This window comes from Ammodytes marinus, assembly GCF_949987685.1.
Source record: "Ammodytes marinus genome assembly, chromosome: 6".
Lineage (NCBI taxonomy): Eukaryota > Metazoa > Chordata > Actinopteri > Uranoscopiformes > Ammodytidae > Ammodytes > Ammodytes marinus.
In genome coordinates, this window is record NC_137235.1 from 10,414,217 (window position 1) to 10,431,933 (window position 17,717).

At 41.7% G+C, this 17,717-nt stretch overlaps 1 protein-coding gene across 1 annotated transcript; it reads right to left on the reverse strand.

The window, feature by feature from the left end:
* Positions 1-4,975: 4,975 nt before the first annotated feature.
* pdgfaa (platelet-derived growth factor alpha polypeptide a) lies at positions 4,976-15,108 on the reverse strand. Its single transcript, XM_080028704.1, has 6 exons — positions 14,348-15,108; positions 13,913-14,009; positions 10,009-10,116; positions 9,274-9,467; positions 6,149-6,275; positions 4,976-5,603 (listed from the first exon to the last, which is right to left on the reverse strand). The coding sequence occupies exons 1-6, from the start codon at positions 14,429-14,431 to the stop codon at positions 5,593-5,595; spliced, it is 621 nt and encodes a 206-aa protein (XP_079884830.1). The 5' UTR covers positions 14,432-15,108; the 3' UTR covers positions 4,976-5,592.
* Between the last annotated feature and the right edge of the window lie 2,609 nt (positions 15,109-17,717).

Consider the following 17,717-nt stretch of genomic DNA (forward strand, 5'->3'; position numbering starts at 1 on the left):
TCATCACACAATTTTGATTTCAGAGCGAAAACTTTAAACAATCACTGGAGGTGATTTTTATGTTAAATATATACATACATTTATAAAAAATTATAAGGTTGCCAAATTAGGTGCCTACTACATACAAAACTATATACACTATTTTAATAGAGTACCCAGCTGCAAATGCATAAATACATTACATATGAAAGGGATCAAAATATTTCCAAAAGCTCTAAATATTATCTCTCATGTGCTCTCTCTTCTGGTATCACAATGGCTCTTAATGGCTTTGTGGTAAATGAGACCGCAACCACAGAGGGATTAAAGTGAGCGAACATGCTAGATTGACATAAAAATAACTACGCTAGACAGACTTTGCTCACAGATACATGTGACATGGGGCTTAATCTCCACGCACACAACCACGCTCTTGCAAAAAACTGGATCAGAGGAGTCACAGCTCTGGATGACTTGTGGGGTCTGTGAAAGCCAAGAAGATGTGTAGCGTTGTTCAACACAGGCGTAGTGAGCGTACACACTGACACACACCTTTAGCCTTTAACAATCTAACTCCCTCCTCCAGTGACTCCATCAAAAAGCACTTTGTCTCTGCAAACACTCGGCAGCAGCAGCCGACCTATTGCCTGGCCAGAGACAATGGTGTAGCTGCGACGTGGGGGACCAGGAGGGGGTTTATTTTGTGGAGTGATTTGGAGTGCTTGACAGCAGGGCGGCTTTTTTGTTGTTTGTGTGTGTGTGTGTGTGTGTGTGAGGAAGAGGCTTATGTGACTTTAAAAGGCTGTGCTGAAGTCAAACTGTGAATAGCAGAGCAGGAGGTGTGTCGTTAGCAGGGGAAGGGTGTTTAAAGGAATATTCGATAGCGATCAAGCAGCTGTTTTCCCTAAGGCTACAGCGAGATGGAGAGACCTGCCGCAGCCAGTACCTGCTGCATGCTTCGTGTAGGAACAAACACAAGGAAAATAATTGCGCAATTTTCAACTGAAACAAACAGATGAGTCAAGCTTAAACTACAAGAGAACAAGCATGTAGTTGGCCTTTGGTTCAACAAAACTACATAGTCCAACCATTTACTTAGAAAATAATGTTCTTCACAATAAAAAAGTAATGCATGACTACAAACAGCAAACAAAAAGCATTGTTAAAGAAGTGGAAGTTCTGTCCTGGGTCTAGATCTCCCACATTGAACCCAATCAGAAGCCAAAGCTGCTAGAAGTTAGTATTTGTCACAAATTTGCTTTTTTTTTTATCTTCTCAGTGTTTCGACTTCTTACCAATTTGTTATGCTAATACAAGAACATACTGCCGCATGAAGAAGCAGGGTTTGAACCTGGAGGGTGACAAGGCAATATAATAACACTGTTGTTTACCAAAGTGACTCACAGAGAGTTGATCTTCATTATAAACATGTTGGCCCCAGCTGCAGTGGTGAAAAGTAACAGTAAAGAGTACAGAGTACATTTACTCAAGTATAATTGTCTGTTTATCCACCACATTTAAGATGAAAATATCATACTTTTACTGCAGTTTTAATGCTTCACTAGTTCCTTTTGTATTTCTCACAATGCCATTCCTTAATCCCCTTTTTTCATACCTCTGTCTGAAACGCTCCGTTTTAGAGCTTGTCTCTTTAAGTCCCACCTTCCAAAAATCCCAGTCTGCTCTGATTGGCCCCAAATCTAACAGCCAGTTTGAATCTAACTGTCAGTTAGATTCAGGGATACCTGGGGTTGTGCTTATCATAGGTGGAGGTAGAGCTAAGTTAGGTTGGTAATGAGGGGGTGTGGCTTCTCCGCTTTTGACGTCATGAGGGGAGATAAATCTGACTGGGGTTTTTGAACACAGGTTTCTAGAAAAGTGGATTTGGAGAAAGAGGAATGGTTGTTTTAGTCACACCGGGGACTCGTATTAATGTTGAGATTCTTTTTGGATAATAGGTTACTTTTAATAAAAATGTGTAATCAACAAATAAATGATGTTAAGGTATGTATTAGGTTAAGGAATCCTCTACATCTCTGTCTCACTCTTTATCTAAGTTTTTAAGGTGAAGTGAGCAATTTATTTATGTTAATATAAGTGTTAAGGCGCTCTTTATTCGTGCAGTGATCACTTATATAGTGTGCACGTTTCATAAAGCCAATCTCTCAGTCACTCGCTCTGCATGTAATCGGCAAATACACTTTTCGGGGATCCCGAAACTGGTATCCAATCAGAAGAGAGAACGCTACAAACCGGCACCCGTCTCAGTGCCGGTGCACGTGCAGAGCGACAGATTGGTGAATGTGTATTCGCCTACAATGGCGGAGCAGGTAAATATCCTTCCCAATGTCTGTTTTGATGTTTTTTATCGTGGTTTATCACACTTATGGATCCAAGATGATGCTAGATAACTCGCTGCTTGAAGACCGCAGTGCATTAATGTGGTGACGTTGGGACGAGGGAGGGGGGCGTAACTGCAGTAACTGACAGGAAGTTAGCTAAACTGACCATTCCGCTTACTGAACCTTTAATTTAGAACAAGAATCCTTTCTCGTTACAGGAAATAAATGTAACTTTTGCATATAGGATCCAGCACCACAAAATCAGCATCGACCGCACGACAGCAGTAAACACGCATCCAATGATGCCAAACCTCAGCGTTCTCCATCCCAACTGTATCCAGTGGTGAGAACAAGCCTGACGGTGGGAGGTGGACGTGTTTATCTGGTAAGTGGAGCGTTCATAAAGCAGCTCTGTATGACACATGGAAGGGAAAGGAGAAGATCAGGGAGGAGAAGAGACCTAAAAAAACAAAGACTGTTTACTTTTAATCAAGACTTAGTTTGACATCACTGCAGTAAAGAAAGACAATGGGAGAGTGAAGGGACTTGGGGTTGGCAGTAATGTTATACAAGGCCAACATTGACCGTAAATTCAGATATGGGATGCCGGCCATTTATGCTGTTCACTGCCAATATGGCGAAGATTCCACCCAGACCACAGTTACAATAAGACTTTGTTCCAGTTCTGCTCCCAAACACTTCCCCTTGTTAAGGGATCACCCTGGATTTGGAACGGTCTCTCAATAAAAGAGCTATGAGTGGTGGTGGGAAAATAACTCCACAGTGGAAAGGGACACCATTTGAAGCCAGCAATGAGGCATCTTGTTTTCCCCCAGTTTCTTCATGTGTTTTTTAATTGCAGCTCCAATCATTATGAAAGCAAACTGATATCAACCTTGAGATGTTCATCCAAAATACCTGCTGACTCAGAATAAGATATACGTCAGCTTCTTAATGTCTGAGCGTGGGGATACTGAGGTTGGGTAATCTGATCTGAGATCTGTAGCTGAAGTGAGTCCAACTTCCATCGGCTTGCATCAGGTTGTACTTGACCTGCGGAGCATTCAGCATTTTATCTAGCATGTTAATCTGCTTAACTGGGTTTTAGAGGGATGGGCTTCCTCTCTCTGTTTCACACATACTAGTCCACTTTCAACCTTTGCATTTGCACGCACGCATGCACACACGCACACACACACACACACCTCCATCCTGTGTTTTCATTTCCTCCATCTCACCTTTCAGACCCTGCTGCACACAGTCTTATCCCCATCTGTCTCTTATTTCTCTTTGTTCCCTCCAAAACAAACAAATGCTTGATACACACAACACTGTATCTTCAATGCGTTCTAATGTTGGCTATTGAGATGCATTTTGATGCGACTCGCTGCTGCAAACTTGACGGTTTGGAACCCAAAACCCAAAATGTTTTTACGCACAGTGTCGTCTTTGTGCAACTCAAATAGAGCCACTCAATTATGAATTTTATGTATTTCCAGCAACTATTCACTCTGGTTACAGTGTTGGCCAATGTCTACACAGAGTTTACACCAGCTCCTCCAAGAGCAATACGCCAGTAGAGTGAATAACGCAAAGCAACCTCAAGCTCGCATGAAGTCACTGTCTGCCTCGTAGGCTTTTTCACCACCACAACCAACACACATTTGTTTGGTCTCCTGTTTGTTGTAAATGCACTCAGCTGTTGAAGCATGTCCTAATAAGTGTTTTTACGTCTGAAACATAAATAACTGTTTGAGGCGGAATGGAACCGCAGCAAAGTCGTTCAAACAGAAAGGTTTGTGGGATGCCAGTGGTGGTTTGAATGGCCTGATGGATTGAGAAGGTTCGACTCGATGGCTTCAGGTTTGGATGAGGGGGGAGAAAAAACATCACGTCTTCACCACCAGGAAAACAGACCCCTACAGTAATCCCTTTATTTTACAGTTTACTAATTGGCTCCTTTTCCTAAATCAGAGTAGGTGTTACATAAAAATAAGTTCAGTATTGCAGAATGAAACAAAGCAGTGAGGATCGCTGTGTTAACATGTGACGACTGTAGCCTAAGTTAACGTTGGAGCATTTACTTGCATCTAAATAAGGATGACATATGAATAACCTCTAGCTGCTGAATAAGGCTAGGTTAGAAAAGGTAACAGTAAGGAGATGAGTTGAAAATGTATATTTGAAAGATATGGGTTTCCGGGCTAGGCCTAAGACTCAATTAATTTGCATTTGTTTCATTAGAAATATTAGTTTTCATAGCATCAGTCAAAAGTGAATGCATGAGGCATTTAATAAAAACAGTTGCTCAGCAGCAACTTTCACCTTCGGCACACACATGTCCATCTCTTTTTTCTGCATTAGTGGGGGTTTATGTGTGTTACTCTTAGTGACAAATTTACAGGGGTTTTAGCCTCAGTATTATGATAGGCCAGATAATCTCTCTGTCACACACACACACACACACAAACACACACAACCACACACACACACACACACACACACACACACACGCACACACACACGCACACAGAAGCCTGTTCCGTTCTTCTTTCGGGTTTGAATAAATCCTTCGGTCGCTCTGAGAAGAAAACTGTTTTCTGATCACCAGGCTCCTTTTTGTTTTTCATATAAATAGTTTATTAGTATCAGTAATGTGTCATGAGGGTTTATCCCCCCCTCCATTCTTTATGAGGATAACATACCAGAAGTAGAAACAGACAGCGATAGAAAATTAGAGGTTATAAAAATAAGAGGATATACATGTGTGTGAGTGTTTTACAGCGGAAGAGCACATCTTGGAGTACAAAAACCCTAATCCCAGTCATTATTTCCAGAAGGGATTCCACCCAGATCATAATCCGAGACGCTGAGCGGTTTATACTCTGGAAGACGGAACACGACACAGACCATAAGTCCTCCCGTATCCCAGAATCCACTCACTTCTGCCAGTGTTTATCTAATCGCTTCTTTTCTCCATCGAGGAAAATATCAGCGAGGAAACCATCCCAAATCATTGTTCGCTTCTGTGTCTGGCAGTTGTTTTTTGAAAATCTTTTTTTAAATTACAGTTGAGGTCCATACGAGTCAGTTATCCTCCATGAAAACCTCCCAAAGGTCACGGGTTAAAACAACACACTCCATCAAACCTTCTTTACAGTCACTTGATGGCAGGTGAAGGTTGAAGGTAGAAGGTGCTTGTTCTTGTTTTTCTGGTGCGTGTTGTCCTCCTCTGGCTGTCCTCCACTCATCCTCATCTGTCCATCTGTATTCACCTGATGCCTGTTGGGAGAAAGACAAACTCATCCAACATGTTTCCATTTCACACCCAAAACAAATGCTGCTTTGCACAAAAACGTACACGTTACAAGTGTTCAAATAGTTTACTTCATAGTTGATAAAACTAAAGAGAAAGAAGAGACAGATAAGGCTGTGAGTAGAAGGGTCTGAAAGGTGAGATGGAGGAAATGAAAACACAGGATAGAGGTGTGTGTGTGTGTGTGTGTGTGTGTGTGTGTGTGTGTGTGTGTGTGTGTGTGTGTGTGTGTGTGTGTGTGTGTGTGTGTGTGTCTGTCTGTCTGTGTGTCTGTCTGTCTGTGTGTGTGTTTGTATTTGTGTGTGTGTGTTTGGTTTCCCCTGAGAGAGGCCTGAATCAAGCAGAGACGAAAAAACAGTGAATACCTCAGATCTCTTATCAGCTCCTTTTGGTGTCAGTAGACACATTTAAACAGGAGCAGAATTCACATGAGGAATCAGCAAAAGCATACGCACTCACACACACACACACACACACACACACACACACACACACGCACCTTTACTCTTACCATTGTCTGTGTCTGAGTTTGGGCTGTTGTGGCGTTTGTTGGTGCACATGCACTCCAGGTGATCCTCCAGCCTGACCTGCACCTCCCTCAGCTTGGGACGCCGCCGCACATACTCCACTTTCGCCACCTGAAGGAGAAAGGATCCAATGAGAACACAAAAAACAGGCCTTTCTACCAGAAAACACACTCTTACTTTGGTTTTTTTGGGTGATCTTCTAAGACTAAAAGAAATGAAGTCTAAGAATGGAATAAACAGTTGTGTTTAAGACTGCTTTAACGTAAAAAAGCAAACGTGAGCCAATCCTGCTAACAAGCCCCTTCACACAGTGGTAAGCTTGTGGAACTTCCAAACTCAAGGAACAAACTTTGTGGGGCTTCATGACTAGAACATAGATTGTCCTGGATGTTATCAGTGGTAAGGGGAGCAACTAATTCTAGGCAAAACTTTTTTATTTACATTTACAATGATACTGTAAATATGAAGAACAAGTAACTACAAACAAAATGCTTTTCTTGAGCTTCTTAAGAATACAAGCTAGCCAAGTCTTTACTGCTGGCTGTGTAAACACACAGGTGTGTCTGCAGTCCTGTTTGGAGGAATGAATAGAGCATTAACACTGTCAGTAGAATCATTTTTCAACTGATGCTAAGTTAAGCATTTCTTGTTTTGTGCCAACACACGTCACACTTGCCGTTAGCCATGGCTACTGAAACAGCCATATGTCTTTCTTTCCCACACACACACACACACACACACACACACACACACACACACACACGCACACGCACACACACACACACACACACACACACATCCAGAACAAGGAGCCAAGTCGTGGAGCACCAGCTTTGATTGCACAAGCCTCTGTGCTTCAAGTCTGAACAGACAGAGACCGCTGAGCGTAGACAACAGCAACTGATTAAGTTCTTCTGCTGTGGTGCCGAAGCACCCATGAAGTAAAGTTTATATTTCATGACAGGGTGGGTGCTGAAAGGGTGAGCCGCTACAACCTGTGAATCATTTGGTCAAGGTTAGAAATCAATAGTGGTATTGTTCAGGAACCCGTTTGTTTTATTTTACTCCTTTAAAAAAGTATTTTGTGTTTGTATTATTTTAACATGTTCAATAAAACTGACTAATTTAAAAAAAGGTTGTGCTAAGCTAAGATAACTTAGTTGCCTCAACATAAACATGAAAAAACATTAATCGTGCATTAGTCGATCATGTAACAAGGAGAACAAATTAAAAAAACTAAAATGACAGTAAACTGTTCGGAGTTCGGTGTAAACGTTTCCTCTTTATGCTCCCAAAAAAATGTGCTTGCTACAGCAAATTTTTTTCAAATGAACAAAGATCAGCATGTCAATCAAGTGCTTTCCCTACAGATTTAGCTCACACAAGAGTCCAGCGCAACAGCCACATCCCAGCCAACACCACTTCAATTCACGCTCACATACTCCAGCTTACCCTCGTGAAAACTGAAGGGTCAATCGATAATTTTCCAGCAGAAAACAAGGGCCTATGATTTAACTTGAGGTCCCAGCCTGATATGGCTGCAGTAAGCATCAGCTGTAATGCTAATGTTAGTTTTTTCTTCCACTTTGTCTTTGTCTCACAGATGGACACAGCACCTAAACCTAAGCCCTGCCATTCCCCAACCTCGGGCTGTGTGTGAGTGCATCTTGCGCTCGTGACCGTTTACCCTCTGAACGCTGGATACTCAGCACATGTGAGTGACTTTATTTTTGATTTCCCCTGTAAGCAGACAAAGGACGAGTCCTTTCATCTCAGATTGAGTATCAGCAGGCTAAAGCACAGGGAATCAAACTCACCCTCCCCTTCTCCCCCGCTACTGTTTCCCTCTTGACCTCTGGCAACACACACAAATACCAACTTCATTTGTCTATCTTTCACTCGCTCACTCTCAGCAACTGCTTTTTATTCTCATTTTATTTCATTTGAATTGTTTCCATTTTATATATTTGAATGTAGGCCCTTGTTTTGTCATTTAACACTGGTAACACTTCTAAACTCCTTTTTGCAAGCAGTTTTTAGACAATAGTCAGTCTAATCAAGGGTCCAGTTAATATCACTTTCAAGTTAATAATGTTTACTCTCTTGATTGAAAAGTACAGTACATTTTTAATCCCTTTCCTGTGCAGGGAACACACAGACACAGACACACAGGCACACACACAGACAGACACACAGACACAGACACACACACACACACACACACACACACACACACACACACACACACACACACACACACACACACACAGGTTCAGCTCCCAGTTGGCAGCTTGTGACTGTGAAGCAATCACGGTTTACTGAGTCTTATATCCAGCTCTGGCAGAGTTCAAAAGGAAGCTATTATGTTATTGAACTAACACACAGCCAGACTGTCAATCACACACACACACAGACACACACAAACACAGACACACACTGGTAAGGAGACTAGTGAGAGTAATTGTTTTTGGCAGCTGTAAAGTGTATACCTCTAGTGAATAGTTAAGTGGTTGTGTGTGTTGGGGGGTCGGTGCCACTAAAAGACAAATAACAGAAGACTTTTACAAAATGTTTGTGGAGTAATTACTGCTGTTTACAGTGAGTGTGCCAACATGTTTGAAGACCAGTTAGAATAAATGTTTAGAAAAGGAAATTGTTTAATTTCCTACTGCCATTTTGTTTGTTTTTGTTTCACAATTGCATACTAGGGATGTGACACAGAGCTACTGTCTGTGTCTGGTAGTGGGCAGGGCTTTCATCTTAAGTTGTCAAAATCATCTATACCGTGGGTGGTGCTGTAAGTTTGAAGTGTCTTTTAACAAATGGCGGATAAATTCTCTTTGCCATTTTGCATGCACTTTCGAGACAGTTTATTTTCCTTTTTTCAAGTCTTTCAGCTTTCTTTATATTATTTCCTCGTCGTGAAGCTATGTTAAGACATGTATGCAACTTTAAAAGTAGAGGTTTAAGCATTATTTTTGGTCTGGTGTAGATAGGACTCTTTTCCTAAAAGTTTCTTCAGAATATAAACAAAGGTTACTTTATTATCTGTGTCTAAAGATACACTTTCATGGATAATAAACAGTTGAAACAGGTTTTTGTGTTGTACCTTGACCGTGCGGTGGTGCTTGCGGGATGCCTGACATCTCATGTTACTGGTGTTGCAGCAGCCGGTGCAGCGTTTCACCTCGACGCAGGGCGGCCAGATGATGAAGTTTGCTGAGGTGGGATCCACCTGACTCCTGGGGATCTCATAGATGGCTGTCCGCACCTTGCACGACGCTGGTAGGGCCTCTTCCACCACTGTGGCGCAATACACAGGTCAAAGGTTACAGAAACATAACGGTCAAGAACACTTAGAACCAAATATTGCAACATTTTACCCACCCACTGTTTCCCTAGCACTATGGAGACCTCTCGGACTTCTATTAATATGACAAGTTACATGAATATGAGAATGTGATGCATTTATTGATAGATAAACCTCATATTTTGGTCACTGTTCTATATGTTAAAACATAATAATAATAAATTTAAATTTAAATTATAAAGGGAATGTATGGCTTTTCATTATTATACCTATACAAAACCCAATAAACCAAGTAAAGAAATATGAGTTTGTATGTATTTTGTGTCTCCATGGGATGAGGGTGAACAGTAATCAGCATGACAATGTAAAATAAACCAAAATGTCTGCATGTAGCCAATGTGTTTCTGAGACCTTGAGAGTGTGTAATGTGTGTTCATTTGTGTGTGTGTGGGTGTGTGTGTGTGTGTGTGTGTGTGTGTGTGTGTGTGTGCGTGTGTGTGTGTGTGTGTGTGTGTGTGTGTGTGTATGTCTCACCAGTACTCCTCCTGTGTCTGGTGTGTGTGTGTGCTCTCTTCAGGTCGGGGAAGCTGTGAGAGAAGTCCTTGTGGTAGCTGTGTTTGGTCTCCTCGATCACCTCGTTCTCTGGTGAAAGACACAACAACACGCACATTGAGACGTCACAGGTTCTCACCGTTAACAGCACCATTCATAAATATTCCCACACACACACACACAGATAAAACTAAGACACTGAAAGTAGTGCATTCAATTGCTACTTTCTGTACTACTCATTACACTGGACTGTTGTTGTGTACAAGATTAAACCCTTAAAAAGGTCAAGGGGGTCACCAAAAACATCGCAACTCCTCCACTGGGACCATTACATACAATTTCATGAAAAATCTCTCCATTCGAAGATATTTTAATATGTGCCAAAGGCTTTAGACAAGAAGTAGATTTATAACCAGGTTATTCTAACTGGGTTACGCTTCTAATCTGTTTATATCTGTCTGCAGGTTACCGGGTTCACTGCACTTAAATGTAGCCAGTGAGAAACTTGCCGTGCCAGGGACTACATCTGAGATATTTTAAATCTAATTCAGAGAAAGACACGGACACACACACACACACTACAACAGTATTTCAGTCTGAGGTCACTTATGGGTCCCATGGACTCTACAGCTGAGAAAATGCTGTTTTCTGTAGCTACCACTTAAGACACTTTATAAACGCATCAACACTAATCAGATCACAAGCCAAACTGACCTTCTTTCTGTATTGCTGGATGGATTAATGCATTTTACATTATACGGGCTGGGATATGTTCGAAAAAAGCATTGATGCATACATCCAATTAAAGTGTATATTCCTTTTCCTAACAACTGAGTGTGGCCTTCAAGGGCAGGTGTTTATGCTGAGCTTTCCCTTTGAGTGTGTCCGTGTGTCTTGTGGGTGTGTGTATCATGAGAGGCTGTAAAAGTCAATCAAGTGTTTCTTAAAGAGGACCTATGATGCTTTTTGACTTTTATGACCTATAAACGTTTTTATGATGATTTATAGTCATGCTTAACCATACTAAATTATCAAATAATGACTTACATGCATTTCGACGTATTCCCTGCTGACCGTCTGGGGTGTCTGTGCAGAGCACTAGACACTATTCTAGCCAGTCGAGAAGTCACGTGTTCAAAGCGGCTTGACGCTTTGTAACTTTGTGACGTCGCATGTAACTTGGTGTCGTCACCACGCGGATGTTTCCATGTATAGTAATGCTGTCACTTCCTTGCTCGCGTCTGCCTCGCGCCCTTATAGGTCCATGCTCGCGCTTCCCGCCACTGAAAGTGTTCCGGAAGGAAGGTAACCAATCACAACGGAGTGGGGTTTGCAGGAGGGGGCGGGGGGGAGCGGAGATGGCCGAAGCACAGGCGGAGGGAGCGGAGATGGCCGAAGCACAGGCATACTGGATCGCCAAAATAAGAGAAAGAGCTTCCCGAAAATCTACATAATTTTTTGTGATGTGATTCGTGTCAGGTTGCTCTATAGCAGTGTAAAACAAGAAATGAAGACCAGAAAAGTAGTATAATAGGTCCTCTTTAAGTGTTTACAGATCCATCAAACCATTTCAACACTCTAACACTGCCAAAGCAACGAATATCCACAAACCTGTTCAAAGCCAGTAAATTCTGAGCTAAGAGAGTGTGTGTGTGTGTGTGTGTGTGTGTGTGTGTGTGTGTGTGTGTGTGTGTGTGTGTGTGTGTGTGTGTGTGTGTGTGTGTGTGTGTGTGTGTGTGTGTGTGTGTGTGTGTGTGTGTGTTGGACAGAAAAAGATAAACGCAAATCAACATAAATGATGTCTGGGCAGGACAGCTTTAATTTGATTCTGAATACTAAACCTCACACTTCTTTGTGTATGTGTGTGTGTGCGGGCATGCACTCGTCACTCAGAGCTCTGTGCCATGTGTGTGTTGGTGTGTGTGTGTGCAAGCAGTCACGCACACACGCCCGCCTTTATACACAATGTGCATCTAAAACACAAAGTCCACATTGGACATTTCTCTCTCTTTCCCTGTGTCACTTTCTCTCAGCCTCTCTCTCCCTGACATGCAGGAATTTCAGCATGAATTATACATAGCAACACAGCAGCCTTCCAGCGGGCCCTGCTCTCAAACCAATAATGGGCAGCATGACAACAGCATAATGAAGTGAGCCACTTGACCCCCACCGAGCCGGGGAGCCGTCACACTCGACATTTGCATCTCAATGATGCCAGGATTAATGGTGGCACCGCTCGGAGCGGCAGACATATAAAAAAAAATGAATTAACAATTTTTTTGTGAACGTGAAGTTCACAGCAGAAGAAAGTTTGTGTGGCAGGAATCTAGAGTCTGACTCGGGGAGCACATGCCATAAACATATATTGTTTTATGCAACAGTTATTTCCTCCTGTCTCACCTCACTAATTCAGTAAGTTTGGATGTATTACCTGTACAACTTAACTGGCAAGTCTAGTGTGTTTATTGAAAATTAAAATAAGTATTTAGAGTTGGAGCCAATTAACTTTGATGATGTCATTTCTGACTTTTTGGAGAGTTAAAAAAATACAAATAAAAGGTTTTATAAAATTCAGTTGCAGTTTAAAGTTAACTGCTGTTACAGCTAAGGAAACACTCTACAAGGAAGACAGAGAGGTCACAAGAGGAACAAGTTGTTTTTAGAGAGATTATTCCTAGTGTGGATACAGGATTTCCTGAGTGCCAGCTGTTTGATAAGAAACAGAAAGAAAATGGAAAGTAATATGTACATTGATATGGAAAATACTGTTTAGTGACACAAGTAGGAAGTTTGGGTCAACCATGACCATTAGCACAATATAAAAGGTGTTGTTAAGATGTAGCAAATCCAACATTTCTGAGACTTAGAAATAGAATGGACAAAATGTTAGCAGCAGAAGTTAATATATCTTTTACTACTACTACTATTTTGGGTCAAAAAACTACAATTTCCATAAAGCAGCTGTCTCTTCACAAAACCCTTTTTGCCTGATAAATGCTCACTTCTTTCGAACTCCAAACCATCTGCAGTTTCAACCACAGGACACCCATTAAGAACTTTAAGTCTCTAAGCCCAAGATGATAGCTTTGCTTACATCACTGCGATGTCATTATTTATTTTAGACTTAACAAAGCTCCTCCATAACTGCAGCGAACCACAGCTTTCCTGTGTTGAATCAGACTTCACATGAGCAGGAAACTAATTTCAATATGATCCATTTACACAAATCAACACTAGTTAACTGTTGGCAGTGGCCGACGATCACAAAGTTAACTGTTTCAGAGTTCATGGAGGGTGTAAAGAACAGGACAAGCAGTGGTCTCCTAGCAACATCTGGTGAGGCATTCCAGTAATGAGAGGAGAGGACAGCATCCTCTTACTGTGCACTGAACCAGATGCAACTAAAACCTCAAATCAGACACTTCTCAAGGCACAGACAAGGAGGCAGGAAGCAGCTCTGACAGGTCCATGTAAGCGCTTTATAAGCTTCTGGTGGGTTTGTCAGTAGGAACTAAGAACCCTCCCAAGGATCTTTCCATGCTACAAGTAGGGAACTTTAAAATTTTACTTTTAATTTTAAGAAAAATTATATATAAATAGCATTCTTCTACATAAGGATATGGTCTTGTTATTTTTGGGTTTATGTAAATGAATGGTAAACTAGGATTGATACAACCACTGTTCCTTATTTCAAAAGTTCACATACATTTCATCCTTGTTATAATCCTCCACCCTGAAAACAGCTGAGCAGGTAGTTGCGCATTACAGACAGTGAATTCTGAATTAATTGAATTCTGAATTCATTGAATAACCTCATTGTTGCTGTTGCATTGACTAATCCAGCGTGCGGGAGTGGGAGTTGTTGTATTATAATGAAGCGCTTTACCTACGGAGTCTATCTCTAGCAGCCGCTGGAGGTCGCTGATGCTGCGGATCTCGCTGCGTGACAACCGCTCCAACAGCTCCCGGGGTAGAGGAGATTCCTATGGGGAGAAAGCATAGATAGTAGAAGAAAGTCAGTCGATGAGCCGCTTTTTTGGGAATAGGAAAAAATGCAAGCCCTTACTACCGTAATCTGCAAAAATTCCGTTCAATCAAACGTGTTGATATTTGTTTATTTAAATTAATTAATTAAAAAAATATATAGCCATGGCTAACCTGCGCCAAAATAAAGAGTAGTTGGTGCGTAATTACGCCGACCGAATGTATTCAGTTCAATATGGCTCAGTCCCTTTTTATTTTTATTCGAGTTTCAATTAATGTGTCACTAATACCACAGCAAATATCATTAGCAGCCGCAGAATACTTCCTCGTGGCTTACCTCAGCAGCGGTGAGTAACAGGCAGAGGCAGCCGGCTAGGAGGTGGTATACCGCAGCTCTCATCTCCTCTCTGATCCGCCGCATAGGCACCAGGACGAGGCGAAGGTCCACTGCAGGAGCCGGGCTGTCGCTCCCTGCTCTCGGGAGCTCAGAAACATCCCTTGGGAGAACTGGCCACCACCACACTCCGATGAAAGGGAAGTTTAAGGAGCGTCTTAAACTTCAGATGATGCTTAAACTTCTGAATGAAACGCGGTTAAAGTACGCAGTCGAGCTTTTTCCACTCGTGCATTCAGTGTAAGTCACCGCAGGCGAGAGAGCGGTTGATTTCCCAAATTATATAAAAGTGAGCGCAAGGCATTTTTTAAGTCCGAGTTGCAGGAAAACAGCTCACAGTTGAGCAGCCTTTTGCAGTTTGAAGCATCAGAGCTCATCAAAACATCGAATGAGTTCAAGTTTAGCTCCAATAGTTCGTTTCGGAATCAAAAGAACAGGTGTCCAGTGGAAATATGAGGAACCTTCACTTAATAGTCACACAATCAGCAAGATCATCATTTGGTCCTCACTATAATCCGTTTAAAACGTGTGCTTCCTGCAGCGGTTGAACATCTTGGCACGTTATTTTAGCAAATCATCAAAGTTGGTGAAGTCTTTTAAAACCAATTTCCAAAAATAACCAGTCCTGTCCTGCACACGCGCAGGAAAATGGCATCAACGAACGAGACAAAACAAAAACTCCCGGCCGTGTAGCGCAGAGGAGCTTGATGTCAGCTCCCAGTGGCCCTGTGATCTCCGGGGTGAATGAAGTCGGGATGCTTTCAGTCACAGAATATAGCCGTGCGCGTTCCCGTGGCACTATAGTGCGAGCGCGCGCTTTGCAAAATAGACTACAGGAGCTGTAACTCTGCGAGTGACCCACAGCAAAGACGCTCTCATACCTGAGCATCACACAATTGCTCAATTTCATTACAACTATATTAGCCTTTAACTTCACACAATGTTAACCGAGCACAAAGTTTAAACATGATTGAAAATTAATTAAGCAAATATAACAAACTGCTGACTGTCGTTTGTATGTTGTGATTTTGTTATTTCCACCTTTACTTCATCTTTCACTGTCATGCAAAGCTAAGACTGGTTTAGATGATAAACTGGAATTTTAGATTTAGTGATGTTAATGATTTTCTACATCACCAAGGACTGAGCAACTCAACATAATTATCTTATCTGTATGAGGGCTAATATATAACCTTTCGAAAATCATTTGTTAATCAGCTGTGTCCTTCTCTCTTAAATTATCTTCATCTCTTCTTCACCTATCTCTCTGTCTGTCTGTCTGTCTGTCTGTCTGTGTCTCAGAGAGAGAGAGAGAGAGAGAGAGAGAGAGAGAGAGAGAGAGAGAGAGAGAGAGATCACTGACTATGTCAGTGTTTAATTGGTGTGCAATAAAGCTCATTAATGATTTTCCACACCAGACAGACTGTTTTGGGTAAAAGAGAGCCCCACTTCCAGCCCTGTTTGTGCACAAGTGAAGCTTGTGGCCTGATGGTGGAGCTATATGCGAGGTCAAGGGGTCAAAAATATTTATAAAAGTTTCCCATGAGGTGTGCAAACAGGAATCTCTGGGAGACAGTACAAACAAAGGGTGGATGCAGAACTGTGCTCTAAATTTTGGGGGATCTGAAGTGGTGCTGTCACTTCTGGTCTATCTTCCAATATGATTGAACCCAAAGAATCCTCTTTGCTTGCTTGTTATGCAAATAATGTAGAACCTTTACAGAAGCTGAAAGACAACATCATTCCGATTTTAATCACTCATTCAGCATGTGACTGTCACACTTTCTAAAAGGCAGCTAACACAAAACAAGAACGCACAGACGGCTGAAGACACACACATGCAGACAGGAGAACCTAGTCTAACCTGCTCTAATATTTTGGTTAGAGAACTTATTGGCACTACAATCTGAATAACTTTGAACTCAAGAACTCAGCAAGTTCATTCTCAAGATTCATCCATCGATTATCTTACACCTGCCACTGGTATATCATTTTTATTATGTACTGGAACTGAAATCGATGGCACATGTCAATGTTAAAGAAGCTGTGATGTTGTTTACAGTTGCAGCAGTGTTACATGTGTATGATATGTAATTACTTTGTATAGACATGCAACACCACTGACTAGGTCCTTTACTACACGTCTGATTGAGAGTCTGTGACATGAAAAGCAGTCTGCATTCATCCATTGCTTTGTGTTAGTGAAGGAAATTGTTGAGGGAATGTGAAAGACTTTCCAGAGCTAAAGCTTCATAAAGCAGCGCTGGAATCTGGAAATCCATGCCTCGAGCATTCAAACATGCACGTACACATTTATTCTCCCTTTCCCATGCACAAACATTTACCCAATATCCTTCATCTCACAACACACACACACACACACACACACACACACACACACACACACACACACACACACTTAATCAGTCAGTTAATCTTACAAGATGTAGAAAAAAGTAGAACGAGAAAAACAAGAAAAGATGAAAAAAGTAAAGAAGTTGAGGTCAAGAATGGTAACACTGTGTGTGTGTGTGTGTGTGTGTGTGTGTGGCAAATGCAGGCTGTGTTACACCAAACACACCACCAATTAAAGCCCATTTAGCCTGACAGAGACTAATACCATCACAACAGAAATCCACCTCTGTCTCTCTCCCTCCGTTTCACTTGAATGGCTTCAGTGCTCTCTCACACACACACACACACACACACACACACACACACACACACACACACACACACACACACACACGCACACATGCACACACGCACACACACACACACACAAAGAACCGGAGTGTTGGAAGAGAAATGGGTCAGAACCGATTTGGATCTTGAATAGAGACACACTCAAGCCGTGACGCTGTCACTTCCTCCTGGCAGCAGCGTGTGACTGTTAAAGACAGAGAGGAGCAGAAACTCCAAAACTCCAGGAACATTTTCTCTGAAAATCATAGGTTTTGTTTAAAGGTCAGGTCCCCCAAGAAAGTGGCCTAGTGAAATCATCAAAATGAAATAAATTAATCTAGAAACTAGAGAACATAGAGACTAGCTAACCAGTTGGCAAGAGATGGATTATTTACTGTACATGTGTTGATGTTCAAAGAAATCTGAAATAGCATCCTTTTTTATCATCCTAGTCTGATAACATCTTTGCAATACAACATTAGATTTTTTTATTTTTTTTTACGTGAGTGAATATTAAAGCTAAACAATCGGCAGTGCAACTTCTTTAAAACCTCCTTGCTCATCAAGGTGATATAGTGATGTCCTAAAGTTTCACTAAAAAGGGCAGAGCATTGAATGAATTTATTTA